We start from the raw sequence: 24,421 nt of genomic DNA, 5'->3' as shown, positions 1-24,421 counted from the left end.
ATGCCATCACTGACTTGTCAAATCTTCCTGGGATGGAAGGGAGGAGGGGCAGGAAACCACGCCAATCTCCAGGCAGCATAGCTTTATCAGTTTCATGCCATGGAAACACTCTCTATTATAGGAAATAAATTCTGTATCTTGGAAGCAAATATTTGCTACATGAGAGAAGGAAGGCTAAAGCCCAAGGAGTGGGGAAAACACTCTTCAATCTTCCACAGTGGCCGGAAGTACTAGAGCAGAACCAGTTAAGCAGCTCAGCACAGAGGCGGCTGGCTAAGCATGGAGGAATGGGCTTTAGCCCTCTGGGTAAGCGGGGCATGTCACAAACTAATTGGAAGGACATGGAAAAGACAGCACAGCCAAAAACAAACAGTAAACAAACAAAAAGCAGATACTCTGAAAAAACAAGCAACAAAACCATGCACAAACCTATCTGGTTCTTCACAGCTCGTCCTTTTTCCACTTCCTCGGAAACTTTGACACTGGAGAAGGTCATCACCACACCATCGTCTTCACTGTTCCTGTCTCCAGCCCTGTCTTCCTCACTCTCACGCTCCAAGTCCTCCTCCTCATCCCCTTCCTCCCCTTCCTCCATGCCACTCTCTTCATCTTCATCCTCCTCGTCCTCACCGCTCCCAAGGTCATCCATTCCCTCAGTAAATCTCTCAAAGTCACTGATGCTCTGCACTCGGAAGCCTGGCGTGTGTGCAGAGCGGCTCCTGCTCCTCTTCTTCCTTCCCTCTTCCTCTTCCTCTTCCTCATCAGCATACTCCTGTTCCTCAGGGGCACTCAGGTCTTCATCAGAGCCCTCCAGACCCAGTCCCTCCGAGTCTGTATCTCCAGGCTCTTCCTCATCAGGTGTTTCCTTGTCTGAACAGGAAGGGAGGGAGGGAAGAAAGAAAAATTGGCTGTTGTTCAAAGAAAAATACCAGGCCATATCTTTCTTTTCAACTAAAGAATTATGGAATCGGGGGGAAGAATGTATTATTGTACTCAACTCCATTCTACAAATGTGTATTACCTACCTACTATCTCTGAAATGGCATGGAGGAAGCAAAGAATAGAACATGGATCCTGCCCTAATGAAAGGTTCTAGTGAGAAAGACCTGTAAAAATTGTAATGCAGGGGCTCACACTGTGGTGAAGCAGGTTAACCAGCAGTCTGCAATGCCAGCATCCCATATGGGTGCTGGTCCAAGTCCTGGCCGCTCCACTTGTGATCCAGCTCCGTGCTAATATACTTTGAGAAAGCACAGAAGATGGCCTAAGTGCTTGGGCCCCTGCCACCCACATGAGAGACCAAATAAAGCTCCTGGTCCCTGGGGCTGGCATCATGGTAAATCTGCCACCTATGACACTGGCATCTCATATAGGAGCTGTTTCATGTCCAGGCTGCTTCACTTCCAATCCAGCTCCCTGCTAATGGCCTGGGAAAAGCAGAAAAAGATGGCCCAAGTGTTTGGGCCCAGGTCACCCATGTGGGAGAACCAGATGAAGCTCCTGGCTCCTGACTTCTAACTTCAGCCACCTGGCTCAGCCTTGGCCATCATGATCATTTGGGGAGTGAACTAGCAGATGGAAGATATCTCTCTCCCTCTCCTTTTCTCTCTGTAATTCTTTCAAATCAATAAATAAGTCTTTAAAAAAAAAAAAAAAAAGGAAGAAGAAAAGCTCCTGGCTCCTGGCCCAGACTGATGTTGTAGCCATTCAGGGAGTGAACTAGTAGATGGAGGATCTCTTTCTCCCTCTCTTTCTATCTTTCCTTCTCTCTGTAACCTTGCCTTTCAAATAAATAAAATTTTTAATAAATAAATAAATATTGTAATACAGGAAAGAATCAGAAGTGCTTTGACAAAATTTCAATAGCACAGAGAGAAATTTTAACTGAAATGCAAGTGAATTTAAACAGTGCTTGCAACCACGCAAAGGACAGCATTTGAGCTGGATGATGAAGAATGCTAGCACTTCAACTGATGTTCAGGATTTATCAGTTTTGCCATACCTGAATCTGAAAAAATACAGTTCATCGTTAATTATCCCAAATGTATACTCTATCACATCAGTATATACTATTTACTGCATATTTATAAAATATGAGCCAAGTGTAGATGGATAAAGGCTAAGGCAAGGGGCCAGCACCGTGGCATAGCAGGTAAAGCCACCGCCTGCAGTGCTGGCATTCCATATGGGTGCTGGTTCAAGTCCTGGCTGTTCTTTGATCCAGCTCTCTGCTGTGGCCTGGGAAAGCAGTAGAAGATGGCCCAAGTCCTTGGGCCCCTGCGCCTACATGGGAGACCCAAAAGAAGCTCCTGGCTCTTGGATTTGGATCAGCGTAGCTCCAGCTGTTGCAACCATTGGGGAGGGAACCAGTGGATGAAAGACCTCTCCCTCTCTCTCTCTCTGCCTCTCCTTCTCTGTGTAACTCTGCCTTTCAAATATATAAATAAATAAATACTAAAAAAAAAAAAAAGGGCTAAGGCAAGACAAACATAATTTAATACTAAAGGGAGAAGATGACAGTCTGGTGGGAGTGGTGGATATGCATCTAATCATCACATTACAATGTCATTAATACAGAGTTCAGAGAAGGAACCACCAGCTCTTCTGGAAAGGCAAGGAAGGGCTTCCCTGGAAGAAGACATTACAATCTTACTTATGAAGTGTAAACAACAGTTACCAGAGAGAGAAACAGCACTGGAGTGCAAAATGCACAAGCAAATGGTGAGAGGCGGGCCTGCAGAGCTGCTCAGAGATGCGATCAGGAAGAGTCATGTTTTCCTGGGAAGGAGCCTGAACTTGATCCTGCAGTAGACAGAGTACCAGTTAAGGCTCCTGGTTTTACTTGTGCTTAGGGCCATCACCTGATAACTCAAAGATTTTTACTGATTATCCAATCTCTTCCAGGGTAGAACATAAAAGCCCCATGTACAGCAAGGATGATTTTTACAAAGAAATCACTTACTGACAACTGTCTTCAATAAAATGAACTAGTTTTGAAAATGTGATGGGTCTTCAGTATTTCTTTATAGAGTTTTATAGGTGTGGTCATTCGGCCCAGTGGTTAAGTCCCTGGGTAAGATGCCCACATCCGACTAAAGTTCCTGGATTCAGTACCAGCCTCCAGCTCCTAACTCAGCTTGCAGACCCTGGAGGCAACAGTGATTGCTTCACTAACTAAGCTCCTGCCACCTATATGGGAGACCTGGACAGAGTTCCCGGCTCCCAGTGTAAGCTCTGACCCAGCCCAGCCCAACCCTAGCATGCAGGCACTTAGGGAAATGAGCCAGCAGATGGGGACCCTCTCTCTGACTCAGAAAAAAAAATTTTAAAGGTTTATTTATTTACTTGAAACATAGTTAAGAGAGAGACAAATATCATCCAGTAGCTGATTCATTCTCCAAATGGCCACAATGGCTGGGACTGAGCCAAGCCGAAGCCAGGAACCCAGAACTCCATCAAGGTATCCATGTGGGTGCAAGGGCCCAAATATGTGGGCCATCTTCCACTGCTTTCCCAGTTGCATTAGCAAGGAGCTGGAATGGAAGTAGAGCAGCCGGGACTTGAACCAGTGCCCATATGGGATGCCGGCATTGCAGGCAGTGGCTTAACCTACTGAGCCACTATGCTGGCCCCCAAAATACTTTTTTTTAAGAGGTATACATAAACTTAAGGCAAAGAGAAGGCTGTAAAAAGCATAAATACAAAATCTAAGTGCAAAACAGTCAACAGAAATAATCCTTTACATTCTTTATGCCATGCATCCCTCAGACCAAGAAACATTCATACACCACAGTAGTGCAGAGCACAGACTAGAGTCAGACTGCATTCATGTGAATCCTAGCTCTGCCACTTACTAACTGCATGACCCTGAGTAAGTTACCTAACAAATCTGCCCCTCAATTTCCTTATCTCTAAAATGGGGATATATAATACCAACCTCTTGGGCTACTGAGAGGATTAAATGAGATGATACATGTGATGATGATGGTGATAATATTTTTTGAGAACTTACTGCATCCCAGACTGTTAGAACTTAAATTAAAGAGCTAACCACAGTAGCTGACACATGGTGAGAGCTCAATAAATATTATCATATTTGTCTCATGATTGGTCTCTTTATCAGTCTCTAGGCAAAGCATATGAAATGAGCTTATCAGGAGCTCCCAGAACTACATCAAGGGCTACATCGCAGATATCATAACCTGAAGGATAGTTCCTTTTATACTATCTGTGGCTTCTCAACATGGCACCCTGACCTCTCTAAAGGAAAACAAATGGCATCCTCTTGATAATCACCATATTCAGCCCCTTCTTCCACTCAGAAACTTATAATTCTTTAAAAGTGCAGGCACACATCCTCCCAACTCTCTTGGAAGGAAAAGGGAAGCATTATGTTATTTTTACAATAGCAAAACGTGAGTTTTACAAATAACTAATGTTTACAGCGACTTGATGGATGCAAGAGCTGACAAACCAAAGGGAAAGGGTCAAAACCCAACAGCAGTGCAGCCGTCAGACATAGCACTTTCCCAGCACTGGCCCTCTTCCACAGCCTCCATGCACTGCCTCTTCTTTCACTCCTTGTAGGGAGAAACCACTAGTCTGGACCTACGGAGTGCAGCAATTTAATAACTCTGGGCTTCAGATTCCTGCTGAAATGAAACGCAGCAACCTCTAAGGCCCCTTCTAAGACAAATCAATGGCCTCTCCTAAGATAACAGGTAGGGGCACAGAGCCTGGTCCCGCAGAGATCAAAACAAAAACAGAAACAAAAGGATCTTGACCCTAAAAAATTACGTTACGATGCATTCCATGCAGTTATGTCTACTCACCAGATGAACCTGGCAGAGTCTGCTCCCACTGGTCTCCCTTCCAAGCTTTCCTAGAGATGGTCTTGCCAGAATACCTTTTGTCTGTGTCCAAGAGGGAGGCCGATGCCAGTTTTCTAATGCTACCGACCGCCAGGAAATCACCGTCCCCTTCTTCCCCTTCATCAAACCTGTCAATCACTCTGGCAGCAGTGTCTGTGGGGGGAGGCAGAAAAGTAATCAGATTCTCCAGGTGGGGAGGAACTTTCATGAGAACCCTGTTCGATCCTTCTGGCTCACCCTCGAATGTTCTCTCCAAGAAGCCCCAACTTCCAGAAAGAGCGAACTCACTACCTCTCCAGGTAGGCGGACCACAGCCTCACCGCTGCTGGCGACGGGAAAGTTGACTCCGCCTGTACTAGTGGAGACCTTGCTACGCCTCGGTTCCTACAAAACTAGTCTAATTCCACTGCCACAGGACAGTAGCTCCTCCCAGCAGTCATGCCCTAACTGCCCGACTCGCTGCCACCCTGCAGGGAGGTGGCTTCGCTTACCCTGGCTGCACAGTCCCCAGTTGCTTCAACTGGAATTCCCAAGTCGTGGATCAGCCCTAGCATTCCTCTCTCCTCGTTCTCCCTTCCTCGCACTTCTCCGCCTCAAGTTTTAAAACAGGATCACTCCCCCCCCAGAGCTGGAACAGCGGCTTACAGAACCGCAGGCTCGGCCGGCGCACCCCGAGCAAGCGTCTTGAGCTTGCTTAAACAGCACCAGGGAGTGCAACTTTTTCCTGGGTTCCCTAAGGAAGTTCTGGGGCACTGCTAGTCGGGAATATAAACCAGCGGTGCGCCTTCCGACCCTCCCTGCCTAACGCCAACACCGGTCAGGGCATTCGGAAAGGTAACCTTCCCCCGGCTATTCCTGCACTCTCCAACAGCCCTCGCCCAAGGTAACCCTAGGACCAGCATTCCGCGCGAGTGCTCGCCACGGTCGCCCACCCACCCGCGCACCAGGTCTAGGGTGCGCATCCAGATTAGCCCAAGGCCTCCTCCCGAGCTCAGGGGAAACGGAGCAGGCCGGGCCGCAAGGCTTTGGCTGCCTGTCCCTCCCGGGCGGCCCCCCGGCTCTCCAGGACCCAGTCCCGCAGCTCCGCACGTGGCCTGCCCCCGTCAGGCCTCACCCTCCTCCGGGTCGGCCTCAGGATCCGCCTCGCGCGGTCGGGGATTCAACAACTGTTCCAGCTGCAGCGCCAGAGGTTGCAGCCCCGCCATCGTCCCCAGGTCTCGGTCGGAACAACGCAGGTGAAGACGCAGCCCAAGCGCCGAGAAGGCACACTCTGTCCCCGCCAGCCGGGTCCTCACGCCCCGACACCACTACCGAGGACCGCGCGGAGTACAGCGCTCAGCTCCCGACCGGCTACTTCCGGGAGGCGCGCTCGGGAAGGGGCGGGGCCTGCCGCGTCACTGCGAGCGTTGCTAGGATCCAGGCGGAAGCGCGCGGAAGGCTGAAGGGGTTGTCACCGCCCCCTCGAGTGTGCGCGTGCGTGGAGGGGGCCGGCGCTGTGTTGGGCGGTGCGGGAGCGCGCAAGAGCACGTGACCGCCTCCGGAGCGAAGCAGGGTTTGAGTGGCGGGCGGCTCCAGACTTCGCACGAAATCTGCATCAAAATTTATACGAGATTGGCTTAGGAGTAAAGCGTAGTGCAGCCGTAGCCCACGGTGGCTGATTTGGAAAAGAGTAGGGAGTATGGGAGAAGTTTCTCGAACTTCCGTTTCGCCTTTTGACCCAAGGAGGCCCGGCCCCTAACCGGATTGGGTTTTTCACATTTCACAGGGGTCGCGGGCCAGGCTCGCGCCTCCGGCCCCTGGGCGGTCTGGTTTTGGGGACTTCTTATCAGGGATGTGTCTGTATGTGTAATGTGAAGCAGACCAGACCACTGGGGTCTTTAGTAATAGGAATAATGAGCTGTGGCTTCTCCAGGTAGCTTTGCCCCGGCAGGGAGAGGGCGATGAAGCAGGGATTTCTCTGCTGCACACCCCTCCATATGACTGCCTTTGCTGGTCAGAGGTGAGCGCAGCTGGGGCTCAAATGCGAGAATAATGAAGACTGGGCAGAGGGGCAGACTCAACTATAAACAATAAGGTGCATTTCATTGCGCGCAGGCACGTGGAAAAAGAATTTCTCTACATGTTCTCTCCTTCGTGGAGCATTCCCAGACTGCCCACTATGTGGCAGGCACTGCTAGATGAGATACAAGATAAGTTAGATTCTCTGCCTGCTGCCGTTGTCAGCCCCGGGAGGCTGACAAACTTGGAAACAGCAACTGCAGTAGGGGCTAAGTGTGAGCACAGAGTGGTCCATTCTAGCATCTGGGGGAGCAAAAGAACCTAGCACCGCCTAAACAAAAGGATCTCAGAGCCCCTTCGTGGGATGCAACAGCCCAAACCACTTGTATCCCACAGCTCCCCCGTGCCTCCCATCAAACCTAAAGGATTAGACCTGGGCTCCTGACTTTTACAGTCTTCCCACGTTCTCCGGGTCAAGAATGATGACAGGAGCCCGCTTGAGTGTGGTGGGTCCCGTGTCCCTGTTGTGGGTGGCCCTTGAACAAAGACATCCAGGGCTGCCGCGGAACAGAAGAACTTGTGGAGCAAACTCCCTCGGACATGGTAGAGAAAGAATGCCAGGCTAGGCAGAGGCCTCAGACAAAATCATTCAGGCTAGGAGAATGTGCTAGGTTTGTTGTCTCTAAATTTACCCCGTGTAATTGCAGTCCTGTGTGTACATCTAAGTCCCCAGAGCAAAAAGAGTGCTCCTTGGGCCTTGACCAGGTGCTGGATCTGAAGTACAAAAGCATTTCTTCCATCCCACATGGAGGAAACTACCTCCCTCAGTCCTCCTCCCTTGCTATTTTGGGCACAAGAATCACCTAGCAACCTGGCCTTCCAGGTAGAGGCTGGAGACAGGGGAGAGGGCGGTGAGGCAGGGCAGAGACCTGTCAGGCAGACAGGACACTGCTGGTCAGCTAGGAAGTTGGGCAGCACAGACACGCAGCAGAGGGAGAGCCGCAACCCTGCTTCCCTCTCCTCCTTTCTCTGTCCTGCTCCCTGCTGACTCGGAAGACCTTTATGGGAAGGAATCCAGACAGCAGTACTGTCACACACATACCAGGGCCCCAAGTGCTCCCCCAGAGTGGCAGGAGCACTCCAGGAGGGGAGGAAAGAACTCTGAGACTTGGGATGCAACTTGAGACAAGCTGAGGCCAGGAGCAGGGGGCAGCGGCTCCAGGGCTCTCAGAGGGTCCTTCCCAAGTGCATTCCAGTTCCTTGAGAAGGGGGGATGGGAGGGTAGGGCTGGGCAAGAATAGAGGATGGACTATGGGAGGGGCAATTTCAAAAACATCACCCTCCTTGAAGATTTTTTTCCACCCCTGACTATGAGAGCAGAGATGTGCCGGGAGGTGAGACTAAAAGTGAGCAGTGCCCCTAAAGAACACGCCTCTCTCTGCCCTTTGCAACAAGTCAGGCAGGTGTAGGAACAGCATAGGGGAGGCAGGCTGACATTAGTCCTCTCCCCCACGAGTCCCTGATAACTTAACCTGGAGTTTCAAGAGTTTATGGAACCCAGGGTCCCCACAGCCTCCCAGACACCTCCTAACCCCTTCCCACCGTCCCGTTGCAAACCCTGGCCGCCGTGCTTGCCTTGAATCTCCCCCTGTGCTCCTTCCCAACCTTGCCTAGCTCCCAGAGCAGCGCCCCCTGCCCTGGCCAGCCAGGAGAAGTTGGGTGGGTGGGCTGCCGCGTCTTTGCAGTGGCCGCTCCCGGCCTCTGGAACCCGGAGGGCAGGTGGCGGGAGGCACAGAGGTGGCGGTTTTAAGATGGCCGCAGGGAGAAACCAGGTTGCCAAGCCCGGCGGAGAGGAGCAGGCTGCCCTCCCAGGCGACAGGGGACCGCGGGGACGCTTTCCTGCTGTCCGCGAGCCTCTCCCAGGAGCTCGGCGTAGGGGCAGTGGTGCGCTTCCCCGCACCGCGGCGCCGGCGATGGGCAACGCGGGATTGATGGGCAGGGGAACCGTCCCTGGCACTTCAAGACCACGTCTTCCCGGGCCCCCCGGCTCCAAACTCCCGACCTGTTCGGGCATCCGTCAGAGTCGACGGCACTGCGCAGAGGGGAGCGGCAGCGGCGGAGTGCGAATCCACTCCGAGTGCTCAACTCTGAAACGCTTCTTACCCAACACCCTGATTCCACAATAAAGCTGCTAAATAATTCAGTAGCCTTGATAGGAAAATGCAGCTTCCCAATGAGCGTGCATTCAGTTAAATGAGTGTGTCTTTAAAGAGGAAGAGAGTCATGGCTATGATGAATACATGAGCTATGATTTAATATATATAAACGCTAAAAGGGCAAAAAAGAGAAGCCGGTCCAGTGATTGCAAAGAAAGCAGAGAAAGAAGTGTGCTGCATCCAAAAGCTAGGAGTTTGAAAAGTCTCTCTTGCATTTCATAAATCTTCATTTCAGAAAGAACACACTCAGATCTCTGCCTGATTGTCACCCCCCCCCCCATTAGATAAACTATCATATGGATGCAGTGAAATATTGCTTATTTTAAAGTCGCTTCCGCGGGAGAAACTTGGCTGCGTCTTAACAAAATCTGAAAACAGCACTGAAAATTACATACCATTTAATGTGAAACCTTTGATTTTTAAAAAATAAGGAAGTAAATAATCCAGACAGAAATCTAGGTGAAATGGGAAAGAAATTCTGGAACTTTGCTACTGTCTGACATGAACACACACACATATACCCACACAGTAGATAAAATATTCAAATTTCTTTCATGTCTAATGAAGCCTTAGAAGGGATTGAACTACTTTTCAGAACCTATTGGCAACGCCCAGTTGAAATTTGATTTCTATATTAGTTATTTGTGGTCATTTTTCAGAGAAACTGAATACGTATCCTTTGCCAGGCGAAACAGTTTTCTTTCTTGGAAACTTCAAATGTAACACATAACTATGAAACAACAATTTCCTATCAGTTCTGCGAAAGGGATTAAAGTATTTCATTTCCAGCTATGGTGTACATCCACTTTGTTATCTTTCAAACTACCAAATTCGAAAGCAGGATCATCTGTGGAAAATGAATTGAAGCTGGAAAGGACCACCTCTCCCAGTGTTCCCAGGATTTTGCATGTGCTGGGAGAGGGGAGGAGAACGCTTCCCTTAGCATGCCTCATCACAGTCTGAGACCACTCATTTTGAGCCATGGATTTGATTTCTATTTCAAGTTGTATATTAAACATATCAGCCAACATCTCTTCAACTGTATCAGTTAAAGCCACGGAATGCAAATCTGTACTTAACAACAGCAGGAAGCAGTGCAAGAAACCTTGGCTTGGCATTAGCAAAGGGCTGCCACCACACAGCCAAGGCAACAACGTATCATCCCAATCCTGCCTCTGTTCTTCCTGGCTTCCCAGGGCCCAGCCAGCTCCCCATCAGGGTTCCAATCTAGTTATTGAAAACATCGAATAACACACCAATTATCTAAACATCAGATTTTCTATTTTTATTAAAAACTCACAAATTTATTCAACATGTTTTCTTTCATACAGTGAATGGTCTAATATGCACTGGAGGTCACACAAGCTTAGGTTTATTAGAACAATAAAAGACATATGAGAAATTTAATATATAAAGAAAAAAGTAGCAGCTGTTGACTGCATATTTGACCATAAAATTTAAATATTTTTGGACTTTTATTTTAAAGACACAAAAATAAAACCTGTGTGGGTCTATATAAGTCATATTAACAATTCCATGAATGTTCAACAGGACTAAAAATTAGCAAAGATGGTTTTTCTTTTTTTTTAAACCTTGTAACACTTTTTTTTTTAACACTTTCTCAGGTTGCTGGTGCCACGCACCTTTACAGTATTTGTGCTATAATTATTCTATTTGGCAACTGTCTGAATATCGTGTTTTCTCTTTGCCTCGTGTAAACAACACTTTTTTTTTTTTTTACATACTAGCACAGTGAGCCCTGCAAATCTGTCAGAACATCTACAGGAAAAGAAAAGGAACAATTTTGGTTGATTGCTCAAAACATTTTGTTTTTGAACAAGAGGTTTCAAAACAGGATATATTAGTAAAACACTGAACTCCTGAATTTAACATTTATACGTAAACAGTTGACTGTTTTAGTTCAATAGTCTTTTTTTTTTTTTTTTACTTTTTGTGTGTGAAGGTAGAATACTTTTTCTTGTACAGCTGATGTTCAAGTCATTTTACTGAGGTCTGACTGGAGACCGTCCTATCCAGTGTGTGTGTCTCTGTGTGTGTAGAGCTTTGTGAAGGTAGAAGAGTTGAGACTGAGGGCTTTACATTTAAGATTTTGCAATTTTGGCAAAAACAAAAACCAAAAACCCAGATAGACAAAAAATATATATAGAGAGAGTCCCACCTGATGCACAGCAGGTCGGTGTTTCTGAAGCTATAAGAGTTTGTTGCCGCTGTCGCTGCACTGAGACGCTAATGAGCGAATCCCAGAGCTAGAACCCTCACGGCTTGCCTGGGAGTGACCCGACTGCTTCACCTCCCGCACCCGGCTGCGCCCCAGGCCTTCCTCCCCGCGGCTCCCGGCATCACCGGGCGGCAGTGCGCGCGTCTGCGTCCGCCGTGGGCATCCTGGCGCCGCCGCCGCCCGAGGGTCTCTGCACGGATCCGGGGCCGGGTCCAGGTCGGAGGTGGGGAGAAATCCTTTCGGGAGCCCCAGTTCTGCCAGCAAGCATGCTGATCCCAGTTCCACCTCCAGGCGGATCTGGATCCTGCTTCGTGTCCCCTTTTCCCATCCAGTCTCCCTAGTCTTGAGCGCGGTCCCCGAGACCGGAGAAATCGAGTGGCCTTACTTTTCATGTGTTTTTTTTTTCTTTTTTTTTCCCCGTTTTTTCTTAAATAAAAGTTCATTTCTGTACAACCACGAACTTCACGCACCGTGCGAGACCCCGCTACCACACGGCCGCCTCGTTCATTTCTGGGGGGTGGGACAAGTGGTTCCCGTAGCTCGCCCCGCCGTTGACCGACAGCGAGGAGAAGGGCGGGCTGGGCCCGAAGACCTCGGCCGACATGGAATGCAGGGGCCCGGGCAGGCTGGGTTCGGGGCTGGGCGAGTCCCCAGGCGGGTGAGCCAGGATGTCGGTGAACCGCTGCGCTTCGCTCGACGGGTGATGGCCCGGTAGAGGGTGCTCCAAGCCGCCCAGGGGCGTCCCGGAAGGCCCGGAGGAGGGCACGAAGGGCAGGTCCACCGGCGTCTGAGCCTGCGAGGACGGGGGGCCTTGCGGGAAGAAGTCGTAGTTGCCCCCGGGACCGTAGTACTCGCTCTGGTAATCTGCGGGGCGGCGGGGAGCAAGGCGTCAGGGCAGGCCCTCGGGACGCGCGGGGCAGACAGGACGCGAAAGCGCGCCCGTCAGCAGGCTGGGGAACGCGCTGCGCAGTACCGGCCGCGCAGGACGAGGCTCGGCGCAGACACTGGAGCCGCTGCCCCTGCTCCCCCTAGTGCACTCTGGACCGGGAATCCGTCCGTCGGTCTCACCACCTCCTCCCGATTTACCCCCCAACCTCGGCCCACCTAGCATCTTCTCCACAAAACGCGGGCGGCGCCCTCCGCGCACTGCCACCCGCATCCAGCGAAGCCGGGCGCCCCGCCATTCAGCCACGCACTCACCTCCGTAGAAGGAGAAGGGGCCGTTGGGGATGAGTTCGCCGGGCTCCAGGCGGTCCACGAGCGGCCGCATCCGGCGTGGACTTCGGAAGAAGGCGTGGCGCCGGGCGCCCAGCGCGCTCAGCTGCTTCATCCTCCGCTCCTTGGAGCGCCGGTTTTGGAACCAGACCTGAAGCACACGGGCCGCGGGTGAGGACGCGGAGCCGCCACTACTACTCCCCACCCCGGACGCCCGCGGGGTACAGCCCTTCAGCCCTCTACCGCGTGGCACTCCGGCTCCACGGTGCGTGTGTGCTGTGTGTGGCAGGGGGAACCTGGGCAGGCAGCCCTGTCCGGAGGGAAGCAGTTGCGGTGTAGTCTCGGGGTTGCTAACCGTCACACCGCCACAGGCAGTTTCTGGGGGCTGCACACAGACACTAAACCGCGACAAAAGAGTGCCGCACACTGTTGCCTTTGCACTGTCCCTGGAGGTGATAGTGACAAACACCGCCTCCAGTTGACACTCGGTCTCCCAAGGAGGGTGACACCAAGCCCCCGGCAGGCACTCCTTTTCTCACCTAGGCGCAACTTCCAAGCGCCAAGCACAGCCCTCCACAGCCGTGACACACACAGAACCTCCCATTCCCCGGCACAGGTGCGGCCAGGCACCTCCTGCTGAGAGGTGCCTGCACCTCAACCCTCCTGGGGGAAGGCACCGGACTCAACACCTAGCAGCACTGGACCAGAGGCACCAGCCAGCATCCTGTGCTGTGCCACCTCCTCCCAGCTCCCCAACCCCATGCCCAACTGCTTCCAGATGGCCTCTCCTCCCCAGGCCACTCTTGCCCAAGGCAGAGCTGACTGTGCGCTGGATGCCCCAACTTTCTTTGAAGGGGAAATCTCTGCTCTTGGCTTGTCTAACTGAGCCGTGACACCCACAACAGTGGAGCTGAGGACTTGGAGGGAGATGAAGTTGTGTGAATTCCGGAGGAATTGATTGATACCCACAGCATCCTCTCTGCTCCTTCCTAACCGGGGCTGGGGTGGGGGTAGGGTGTGTGTACAAAGAGGACTTCAGTAATATCCGCTCCCCCAGCCTCCACACTGAGCTCCCCACTCCTCCCTCTCCTTCTCCTTCCCTTGGCTGGGAAGAAGAGGGACTTCAGACGGGCAGCATTTCAAAGACAGGGGAGGCTGCGGTGTGTCTGGGTCTCTGCCCTATGGAACCGCATAGCCCATGCCCGCTGCCAACCTCCAACTGGCTCCCCTGTTCCACTCTGGGGGCTTCTCGCCTGGCCAGGATGCCCTGAGGGTTCTAACCTGGATGACGCGCATATTGAGCCCGGTCTCCTGGGCCAGCTGCTCTCGGATGTGGCGCGTGGGCTTGGGCGTGGCGGCAAATGCCGCCTTCAGCGTCTCCAGCTGCTTGGCTTTGATGGTGGTTCGTGGTCCCCTGCGCTTGGCACCCAGGTTCTGGTCATCGTTCTCGTTGCTGCCCCCTTCCTTGTCTGACACGTTGGCGCTCTCAGAGTCCTTGGCGTCGTCCTGTGATGGGTCTTGGGAATCCGGAGACAAACTGGGGTCACTGCCCGTGGTGGCTGGGGAGAGGCAAGGACAGGTGAGGGGGAGCCTTGGCAGGCCTTCCTCCCCCAGGACCCAGCTGCCCACCCCTGGAGAGCCAGGAATCAGGGGCTCACCCGAGTGGAGGCTGTTCTCTTTGGCGACACTGCTGTTACTTAGGTAATCCTCTTTGCACACGAACTTGTTCTCGTCAATGATGTACAGCTCCTCGCCAGTGGAGAGCTGCTTGTTACACATCATGCAAGTGAAGCAGTTCAGGTGAAACACTTTGCTTCGTGCTCTCCGCACCAGGTCGCTAGGGGAGATGCCCTGTGCGCAGCCTGCGCATTTGGTACCGAAACACCTGCAAGGGGTGGGCACAGGGTGGTCGGCAATGGGCACGGGGAGACGGGCCAGGAGGAAGAAGAGCAAGGAAGAGAGGGGAGGTAGAAAGCAGAAGTGGCGAATGAGAGGGGCAATGTTGGAGAAAGAGGCAGAATGGCGGATAAACAGGCAAAGAGGCAGGAGAGCGCGCGGCGCACCAGGGAAAAGTGAGAGAGGAGCTACACATGGTCGGAGCGAGGAGCCCCAGCTTCCCCCAGTCCCAGCATTATCCCATGGAGAAGGATGTCACTGAAGAAGGCCGCGACGGCGAAGGAGGGCTGGGGACTCTCAGTATCCGATTAGTTTGGGAAAAGTCAAATTCGAATTTGATCGCCCTGTAAATACGCCCGGAGCGCGCTGCTTTTCTCTCCCAGCGTCGCCTCTCTCGTTCCCGCAAAAGAATCGGCGCACAAGCTGGGGCTTAGCGAGGCCAGGCCCGACCGCAAGAAAACAAATGCGGTCGCAGCGAGACCCGGTAGCCGTGGCTGGGCTGCTGCCCCGTTCCTGCCTGAAGCCCGGCAGATTGGTGCAAGCGGGGAGCCGCGGCGGGGCTGAGCGGGTTCCAGACGCCCTGCTGCGTTCTGCAAGAGTCCGACCTCGGGAGCCTACCGTCAATGCGCAGGCCTCGCCGGCAACGGTTTCCGATCCAGCCGTAGTGGAGGAAACCCGGAGCGGCCGGCGGAAGCGCGAAGGCGCAGCTCGCGTTTCCTCTCGGCTGTACCGGCAAGTGCAACGCTCCACGCCGCCGCCGTTCCCATCGCCAAGCGTCCCTGAGCGGCCTTGGGGACCAAGAGCTCCGGGCCTCTGGGCAAAGCGGCCCGGGTGGCTCCGCATCCCTCCTGGCTCGCCTCTCTCTCCCCATTTTGATCTGTTACCACAAATTTGGAGAAAGCACAGACCAAGCCAGGCGAAACCCGTACATTTCAAAACCGCATGACGGAATTAACAATTCGCGGTTGCGCCTGTTGTCTGTTGACTTGTGTTTCTGTGGATGTGGTAGCAAAATAGCGACCTTAAGAAAATGCCATTTAAAGCTAAACGGAGGACGGGAGTAGGGCAAAGTCTCCCGGCTCCAACGAGCGAGCGCAATCTCAGCTTTGTCAACGGTTGGAAGTGGTGTGAGCCGGGAACGCGCTTTGCCTGGGACGGCTCGGGAGCGGTCCGGCCGACTTGCCTGGAGTGGTGGTGGTGGCGGGGGGGTGGGGGGGGGTGCAGGGGAAAGCTGGGACACTGCACAGGCCATGGTGCAGCTGTTTGCCCAAAGCTGGGCCTGGAGGCCGCTCTGGGTTTCGGGAAGGTTCTGGCGCCAGCAGGATCGACCTCGAAGCCGAGCTGTTCCCTGCCGCTGTCTCAGCAGGCAGCGGGGACACTTCGTGCCAAAGGCACCGCGGTTCCCGCCAAGACCGTTCAGAGAGCGACAAGGCAGCGGCAGGGAGCGGGCTCAGGCTTCTAAGCTCAGCCTCAAGGGCGAACCCCCTTGAAGGCCCGGAGAGCGCCGTAGCTGGAGAGCTTGGGTCAGGGAAAGACTGGACTCTGCCACGCTCGGAGGGGCTTCCGGGCCGGGGCGGGCTCAGGCTCTTTCTTCCTAGGCACGTGCAGCACCAGCCGGGACGCACAGTTTCCAGGACGCAAGCAGGGCCGCGTCCCGGGCGCCCAGCGCGCCAGCTGGCGAGGAGGCGGCGCCCGCCGGACTTGGCTGCGCTCTCCAGAGGCAGCTCCAACGCAGCCGCCGTGGCCACGCTGACCTCTGATCCGAAGCCGGCCGCGAAGGGCCCGCGGGGAGGGAGCAGCCGAGGCGCGGGAGGGAAGGACTCACCGGAAGAAGTCGTTCTTGCAGTAGAGCTTGCCTTCCCGGGAGAAGCACTTCTCGGTCAGGTTGCATTTACATTCACAACACTGGACGCACTTGACGTGCCAGGCCCTGTCCAGCACGTTCAAGAGGAAGCGGTCCAGGATGGGCCTTTTGCAGCCGGCACAGTGCACCATGGTCTTTGGTTTGGTCGGGGGAGGCCCGGAGAAGAGAGGGGCGAGCCGAGCCAAGGGGACGACTCCCGAGGAGGACCGGCAGGAGCTCCCTCGCCCCTCCAAGGAGAGGAGACACAATCCAAAACCCGCGCCAGGAGATCGAAAGAGGGCCAACGAGGCCGACGCTGGCCTGGGGGCGCCTCGACGGAGTATGAGCGCGCGGGAGTCCCAGGGCGCCGACGAGCCGCGCGGGGCGAGGAGGAGGAGTCTCGCGCGCGCGAGGAAGCGACCCTTCTGCCCAGAGCCCGCGGAGGAGTGAAGGTCACCGAGAACGGCGGCGGGAAAGGAAATAAAGAAAGAAACCGGAGACGGAGAAGAAGAGGAGGACGCCGCTGAGTTCTCCCGGGCTTGAGGTAGAGCTGTCAGAAGTCAAAGTGCATCTGCTTTTGCCGGGCGAGGAGGGCGGGCGCGTGCGTGCCGGGCTGCCCGCCGCCAGGGCGTCCTCCCTCTTTGAAGAAGAAGGGGGGGAAAAGGCCAAGGAAAGAAGCAAAGGAGTGGAGAAGCTTTGGATCCTAAACTGCCGGCATCGTGCAGCGGTCGGGGGAGGGGCAGGGGTTGGGGGGGCGGGAGGGAGGAGAGGGAGGAGGAGGAGGATCTCGTTGATTGCTGTTGTGGCTTAGGTTTCCCTCCTTTTGGAGAAGTGTTTGTGTCAGTCGGGAACGGAGAGGGACAACTTCGGGCAGACGCAGCCAAGGCGCACTCCTCGCTCCCGACCGCCCGGGCCCAGTCACCTCGGCCTGTGGCTTGCCCGGCCTCCGTGTCCTCGGGGCAGCCCTCCCAGCGCCCAGGCTCCTGAGAGGAGGAGACGCTGGCTGGCTTCTCACCGCGCCTGGCTACGTACGGTGGCTCCAGTCACAACTCGCGGCTGCCTGGGCGCGCAGCCCCGCATCGCTCGGCCCGCGCTCCGCCTGCCTGCATCCAACCCCACAGTCGCTCGACTTTTTTTTTTTTTTCTTTTCCTTTTCCCCCTCTCTTTTCGTTGTAGTGGCAAATCTGGGTTTCGTTCCTTTTTGTTTTTCCTCTTTTGCCGCGAAAGGAGTCGGGGGGAGGGGGCCGGCCTGAGAGCTTTTTTAAAATGTCCTGGTGCAGCGGCCACAGTAGGCTGGCGGCTGGAGCAGCTCCGCGGTCCGCCTGCTGTCGCCGCCCGGGCCACGGCTCGTTGCTGGCTCTCCCCGGGCGCGCGTCCCTCGGTCCCTGGTCTCCTGGCCCAGTCCGCTGCCCCGGCGCGTCTCTCCCCAGCTCCGGCGGCTCGGTCACTGCTCCTGGCTGTTGGCTGAGCTCTGCAAGCCCCCTCGCCTTAATGCAGCGCCCGACGACGTCACGGCAGCCGGTGACCAATCAGCGCCTCGCGGTCCCTCTGTAAACCATTCTGCGTCCCCCGGCCCGGGAGAGTGCGGGGAGACCGCGTTTCGAGGATCAGTGGCGGCAGCACCCGCGGCCGCGCGCGGCGCGGCGCAGGCGGCGGGCGGCGAGGTACCCGGGCCCCCTCCTGCTCCGGTAAGGCGTTGGTCTCGGGGGGGAGGGACCGAGAGAGGGCGGGAATAGGCACAGGCGGAGGCCAGAGCTCTGCGGGAGGGTGGGGTCATCCAAGACCGAGCCTCGTCCAAGGTTGGGGTGCAGCTGGGTCCGGCAGCCCCGGTGCACGGTTTGGCTTTGCAGTCTCGCGGGCGCTGTCATTTCTGCCTGTCTGCGCCTCACCTCCGTACTTTCTCCGCCTGGAAGTTTGCCCCCCGGCACAGCGCCTGTCTTTGGAGGGGTAGGGGGAGCTTGGCAGCAGGATCTCCCTCCTCCCGCTCCTCTTTTGGTACGCCCTCCCCCGGTCCATCCAAAGTCCACAGGGGCCGGGGCTCCGGGAGATCTGGGTGTCTGCCTCCCGCGGCGCGCTCTTGGAAAGTTGATTCAGGCGGTCTGCTTGTGGGGGCGGGGGAGACCGGAGGTGCAGCGCCCTGGAGGTGGGGAAGGAGTGGGTGGGGAAGAGCCTCGGGTGGGAAGTTGCCACCCTGGCGAGAAGTTGTGAGAAAATTGTGATCCGGAGACACCTTTTGCAAACAAAAACAAACGACCAGGCGGGAAACCGCGGGGCTCCATCGCGCGCGGCGGGGGGCGGGAGGGGGATGTAGGGATTGTGGTGGTGGGAAGGAGGGGGACCCTAGGGGCACCACGAGGGCCTGCGGTACATCAGTAGATTGGGGTGTACCCTGCACAGACGGAGGGTGTCCGGCTTCCATTCCTCCCCAGGCTTCAGGCTGGCCCCAGCTTCTGCAGACAACAGCCGAACCTATCTTGCGATGCCCACTGCTTAGGGAGCCCGCACCTTCCTAAATTCGCTCTGGACACACACACTGGGGCCCACCACCGACGGGGCGGACTTGCCCTGACGTGGGGGGCGGATTTGGGTATCGGCAGCCCTGGCCCTAAAGAATTACTCCAGTTTCCTGGCGCACTTAAGTCAAAATCCGTTTCGGCTGCAGTTTTCCAGGTTTAGTCCGGCTTTCTCCCCAGGTGGGGTCTGAACGTAGTAGTGCGGAAGGCGGTCCCATTTTTGCTCCTTAATTTCGTTATTGAGAGGGGGATTTAGGAGGCTGTATTTGGCCTTAGTATGGATGAGAACAAGGGTGGCATTTTGGAATTGGCCTTTTGACCCCTCTCGCTATGCGGGGGCCAGACTTTCCACACGGGCCTGGGACCAGGTTGGCGGAAAATGCGTGCAGAAACGGAGTTGCAATGAATTTGGGCTGGAAGGGAATCCCGCTCGGAAAATTCAGTACCCTCTTCGGACGAACCGGGAAGCGGCCACAGCAAATTTGGCGTGGGCTCAGTGGGGCTGCTGGGTTTTAGTAAGGGCTCTTCCTACGCTCCGGCTGCCGTCCGCACCGCACCGCAACCTCGAGGCGCCCGAGGAAGCCCCCGCCTTGCAGCTGGCGTCACCTTTTCATTGAGAAGCGAAGCCGCCCGGGCTCGCCGCGCGCCTCTTTGGCGCTCCGCCCAGCCCCGACCTCCCGGGACCATGCCCCTAACGTCTTCTACGCACCCCCCTCCCCGCCCCCACACTCACACTCCTGGCTGGACTGCGCGAGAAGTTGATCAGCTCGTGCGCACCAGTCCCCCGCGCCTCTCTCTTCCAAAGACCGGACTCAGGGCTAGGCAGGGTGTGCACAAGACGGTTTTCAGACCTAGCGGGCGGGCTCTGCGGGCTCGGACTTGGCTTTGCGCTCCCTCTGCGGATCCGACCCCGCCTGGAGCAAGCCGACCCGCGCCCGGTACTCTGGTACCCCCGAAGTCGCAGAGATCGGCGAGGCGCGGGCTCTTCACTTTGCTTGGATCGGAGGCGCCTCCAGCCAGCTGCGTAGGATAAGGCCTGCGGGGAGGAGCCGATGCAGCCGAGCGGCCCCCTCGCTCCTCCCTCCCCCAGCTGTCCCGCGCTCGCCGCTAGTGCCCTCGACCCAACCGCTCCTTTCTGGAATCTATAGCGGCCCCAGTCCCGGGTGGCTCGCCCCCGCCCCCGCCCCAGCTGGGCTCCTTCTCATGCAAAGCAGAGGGGCCACAGGGGTGGGGGTTGGGGGCAGCCGTCGAAGCCCTACTGGGCGACAGCTGAACCAGGCTGCCAACAACTCTTCCCCCAGTCCAAGGCCGGCCGCCTCTCTCCGGCGGGCTGGAGAAGGTTGCGCCATCCGTTTTGGGGTGCAGAGTCCTCAGGACTAAGGTGTGGGACCAAGAGGCCCTTGCCCGCTGGTGGGCGAGCGCGGAAGGGGAGTTGGGGTCTGGGCCAGGATGCTGCCTCTAGCTCTCAGCGCTCCGCTTGCTGGAGTGTCCAGATGGCGCGGTAAACAGATCCGCGTCTACAAGGGGTCCAGGAGCGCAATCCAAGGCGCGTCTCTTGGCTCCGGGTCTAAGTTTAAAGTCCAGATTTAACGCCTCTAGGGCGACAGCACACTAATTTTTTTTTTTCCGTTTCCGTTGAGCTTGAGTTTTAAAAGTAAGCAGTCTCAGACAAGGAGAGAAAACAGATCCAGCTTTCTAAACTTGCCGTCTCCAAAGCATTTAAACCAGGTACTCTAGGCGAAGAGCGGCGACCTTGCTCTGTTCCACCGAGGCCGCGCTTATTGTCTGCGTCCTCCTGCGCCCCTAAGCACCTGCCAACCCAGCGCCCCACCAAGGTGCGTCCACTGCTCCAGGATGGGTCCACTGCTGACGCTGTGTCACAGACTCAAGCTTAACGGCCGGCTGGACCATCGATGGCTCAGCGGCCCACAGAATTCGCACCTCTCCACTCCTAGGACCTCTGGAAAAGGCCCCAGAGGGCCCAGAAATTGGCCTCGCAATTCCCCAGGGGAGGGAGCGCTGTTCAGAAATGGGGATGGAGAGTGTTCTACCCACCCCCGCCTGACCCCCGACAGTTTGGGGAGCTGAAGGCTCCCCCTCCTGCACCCCTTTGCCTCCCGCTGCCTTTTTGGTCCCAAGCCTCCCTGCCCTTCCTTCCTCTCCACGTTGCCCAGTGACTCCTGGTCCCATGGATGAGCCTACCCAGTCACAGTCTGAGACTGTCCCCAGAGCTAGGGCTGTCCCCGGCCACTTCCCTCCTCTCCCATAGCGTGCCTGTCCAGCCCACCGTCCCCAGCAAAGTGCGAAGAAGAGGGAGGCATCTTGGGGGGGGCAGAGCTGGCTCTGGGGGGTTAACCTGTGCAGAACAACCAGGATCCACAGCACCCCAGCCACGCAGGTCCGGGACAAGGAAGGGAGGAGCGGAGCCTGTGCGCCCCTGGATGCCGCCCTTGGTGGAGGCTTCACGAACTCCCTGGGTGAGGATGTGGCTACTGATACGCAGGGAGCAGTTAGGCTGGGGTCCCTGAGACCTGATCGCGAACTTCTGTCCCCCTTTCTGGAGCTCCTCTGGCTCAGGTTGTCTCTCCATCACAGCTCCTTGCTCATGGAACCGATCTACTTGTGTGCTGTACTTCCGCAATTTCTTTCTCCCCGGAACCGCCTAGGCAGGAGCTCAGGGGCTGGGGCAGAAGGAAGGGTGGATGTTATCTTTGCATTCCCAGGCAGGGAACCCAAGCTAGGGGTTTGCCGGAGATTCCTGGGTCAGTGCACTGTGTGGAGGTGAGGCCAAGGAATGAGCTGGCCACCTTGCTCCAGAGTGCACTTTGCCCCTAGCCAAGTTTTCCGGTAGGGGCTTGGTCAGCCTATGTGTGAGGGGACCGGCGAAGCCGGGACCAGGCTGCAGAGGGCCTGAGCATCAGGGTGCGCACTCGGCCTGAGTATCACGGTGCGCGCTCGGCCTGAGTAAACAACGCTTGCTTTCCCACAAGGGCCGCAGGCACCTGGGGTGCGGGGCTGCGGGAGTGTGGAGCCGCCAGGTCGAGCGTGGCGATCTCGACTGCAAGTCAGCGCCCTGCGCGGAGCGACCACAGGACAAGGACGGTCTCGGAAGAGACCGGATGAGAGAAGCAAGGAGCGAAGAAAAAAGTGAATAAGGGCGAAAACCGAGAGAAGGGGAAGAAACGCAGGAAAGCCAGCAGGGATGAAGGGCCGGGGGTGAGGAGCAGAACGCGTGAAGAAGAGGAGCCAAAGAAATGGAAAAAAAGCCTCCAGAAGAGGCAGCGAGGAGGGGCTCGGACCCCCGGAAGATGCAGTCTCTCCGGCGCTGCTAGGGCAGGACCCCAGGGCTCGCGCGGCGGGCGCGTTCCGTGGCGGTCTATTCGGTGGGAGACTCAGCGCCCGTGGAAGAGCGTGTGAGCGGCTCCGGGCAGGAATCCAACAAATAAATAAAACGTCTAAGACGGCGTGACAACAATGTGTATTTGGGTGCGTGCCCGTGTTCCTCCGTCTGAGCGCACACTCACACCCGGCAAGGAAGACAAACGGGGCTTGTGCCTCTCGGTAATTAATCCTCTCGCTAATTGACTCTCTCCCCCTACCTAATGGCGGTGGGCGCTGCCGATATCTGGAGAGATATCCGGAGCAGGGAGGGGTCCCCGAGAAAACCACCCCTGGGGCTGGGGCTGCGTTCCCTTTGGACTTGGCAGTCCTCGGTCCTCTTCCCCCACGGTGGGCAGAGTTCAGTGGATGTTGCCGCCTCACTCCTCCAGGTTTGGGCAGTAGGAACAGAGGTCCCCTGCTCCCAGGCACAGGGACATCTACAGCCCTCCTGTTGGGGACCGCAAGCTTGGGGGGCTGAAAGCCCCCCACTGCCGGGCATTTCCTGCCACTGGGCAATGCATGTGTTGTTGCCCCAGGACTGAAGACCCCATGCGAGGGGCTTGTAGTCTCCCTTTGCTCTTCCCAGGACCTGGGTGGGATGCGTGTGAGCTGCTGTCCCTAGCATGGACATGGGAGGTTGGTATGAGGTGGACGGGATGGGGTCGAGGGAAGATAGGGACAGCTTCTGAACAAACCTACTTGGACAGGATGGAGGGACAGAAGTACAGAGAAGTCCAGTTGCCACCTGGTAATGGTGAGAGAGGCTTGCAGGGACAAAGAAGGAAAAAGGTCGACACCCGGCATGGAGGGCAGAAAGGCAGCCAGGTCTCTGTGCCTGTGTGACCTCAGCGGGGCCAGTTCCCATCTCTCTGTGGGGGCATGGGGAGGGCCCGCCTCTGCTCCCCCCATGGCACCCTCAGTTCCCAGGACTAGGGAACGGAGATGCGGAGAAGGTGTCGAATCTGGATCAGTCCCTTGGGAGCTGAGTTGCAGAGGGGCCCAAGGCCCACAGTGCATCAGCTGATGCGGCTTTGGAAGGTGACTGTCAACTCTCACCCCCATGAGGTGGCAGCTTTGCTCTGTGGACCCCCTCAGAGGCTAAACAAACAAATGCTGAGATCCATAATCCACCCTGCCCAGGGAGAAGAAGGAGGGGGAGAGCAGCTCCCCAGAAAAAAAAAAGCCCCCCCTCTACCACTAAATGTGTCCTTAATTGTCCCTTGGGAACGTTTGTACATTTGACCAAAGCAAATCCCCAAGCAGTAAAAGCAAAATTAGTCCTAGGGGCTGGTGGCCCAGGGAGAGCTGGGGCTGGACAGACGGGGGAGGCGAGGAGATGGCCGGCATGACCAAGAAAGGGAGAAACTTGGCTCGCCGTCTCTGTCAAGCAGGAGGAACAAAGTTCCAGAGGAAAGAGAGAGAAGGGCATATAAAAGGCAAATCCAAGCCAGAAAGGAAAGAAAGTGAAGAAGAAAGAAGAAGGCAGGGAGGGGGGAAGAGACGATAATAAAAGAGGGTGAAGGCGGCCCCAGGAGGCTGGGCCTCGTCCCAAACCATCCGTCTTCATTGTCTCCGTGTGTGCAAAGGCGACTCCGGCATAAGGAAAAGCCACTATCGGAGCGGCGGCTTTATTTTATATCCTATACATCAGGAGGGAGGCAAAGCTTTATTTTCGCCAAGAGGCAGATATTTTATTTCTCTCTTACGGTTTTATGTGTGAGAGATGTCAGGTTGCCACAATGGATGGCTAATGCATAGGCAAGAGGAAGCCGTGTTGGCATGCTGTGTGTCACGGGGTCTTGGGGGGGTGAGCGGGCCTGGGATTTAGGGCTGATGGGACACTCTGGGGGATTTCTGCTCAAACATCTCTCTTCATAAATCCAGCAGCATGGTCAGCTCAACAGGGAGAAAAAGGAGTTTTAGAGGGAAAAGAGTTGGGCTTAGTAATAAACGAACACACAAAGGAACCGCTTACCCTCCAACGGGCGCAGGCAGTGGGGACACGGCAGCCCCGAGAAAACACGGAGACCCCTGGCCAAACCCACATGCACCACTGACAGCAAGCATTTTCCTGACACAGTTGCACATCGGTCTTGCTTCCTTTTCCTGTTTTAGGTTTTGCTTCCAGGCACCCCCCCCCCCCCCGCGCCGTGCACGCCCCCTTTACCAGACATCTTGTTTTAACCTGCTCAGAGTCTTGCGGGGAAAGGGCCATTAATTTGGAACTCATCTGATCTGTGAAAGGATCA

At 55.8% G+C, this 24,421-nt stretch overlaps 2 protein-coding genes across 6 annotated transcripts in view; both read right to left on the bottom strand.

Moving 5' to 3' along the window:
• AATF (apoptosis antagonizing transcription factor) overlaps positions 1 to 6,252 on the bottom strand; it is a 123,824-nt gene extending 117,572 nt beyond the window's left edge. For all 4 annotated transcript variants that reach the window (XM_008271166.4, XM_070061046.1, XM_051824700.2 and 1 more), the window contains exons 1-3: positions 5,986 to 6,252; positions 4,833 to 5,024; positions 430 to 870 (exon numbers count right to left, since the gene is read on the bottom strand). In XM_008271166.4, coding sequence (XP_008269388.1) covers positions 430 to 870; positions 4,833 to 5,024; positions 5,986 to 6,076 — 724 coding nt within the window. In that variant the 5' untranslated portion in view covers positions 6,077 to 6,252. The remainder of the gene's footprint in view (positions 1 to 429; positions 871 to 4,832; positions 5,025 to 5,985) is intronic.
• A 3,213-nt stretch (positions 6,253 to 9,465) lies between these two features.
• LHX1 (LIM homeobox 1) lies at positions 9,466 to 17,047 on the bottom strand. Of its 2 annotated transcripts, none has more exons than XM_070061032.1 (5): positions 16,261 to 17,047; positions 14,198 to 14,424; positions 13,821 to 14,056; positions 12,525 to 12,690; positions 9,466 to 12,188 (listed from the first exon to the last, which is right to left on the bottom strand). In XM_070061032.1, exons 1-5 carry the CDS (start codon positions 16,428 to 16,430, stop codon positions 11,809 to 11,811), a joined length of 1,179 nt encoding a protein of 392 aa, XP_069917133.1. In that variant the 5' UTR covers positions 16,431 to 17,047; the 3' UTR covers positions 9,466 to 11,808. The 2 variants fall into 2 exon arrangements, with proteins under 2 accessions (XP_069917133.1, XP_002719296.2); XM_002719250.5 differs by having other exon boundaries at positions 9,538 to 12,188; positions 13,821 to 14,098.
• Between the last annotated feature and the right edge of the window lie 7,374 nt (positions 17,048 to 24,421).

This window comes from Oryctolagus cuniculus, chromosome 17 (assembly GCF_964237555.1).
Source record: "Oryctolagus cuniculus chromosome 17, mOryCun1.1, whole genome shotgun sequence".
Classification (NCBI taxonomy): domain Eukaryota; kingdom Metazoa; phylum Chordata; class Mammalia; order Lagomorpha; family Leporidae; genus Oryctolagus; species Oryctolagus cuniculus.
Note: the sequence above shows the minus strand (reverse complement) of the source record. Positions and strands in the feature narration are given on the sequence as shown.

Bases quoted from the DNA above. Each gene is read 5' to 3' on its own strand.
- LHX1 (XM_002719250.5), bottom strand. From the start codon at position 16,430: ATGGTGCACTGTGCCGGCTGCAAAAGGCCCATCCTGGACCGCTTCCTC. The intron at 14,099-14,197 runs GTGAGCCCCTGA...GCCTCTCCCCAG, and splicing joins AGAGAACAGCCTCCACTCGG to CCACCACGGGCAGTGACCCC. The intron at 12,189-12,524 runs GTGAGTGCGTGG...GCCGCCCCGCAG, and splicing joins CCCCTTCTCCTTCTACGGAG to ATTACCAGAGCGAGTACTAC.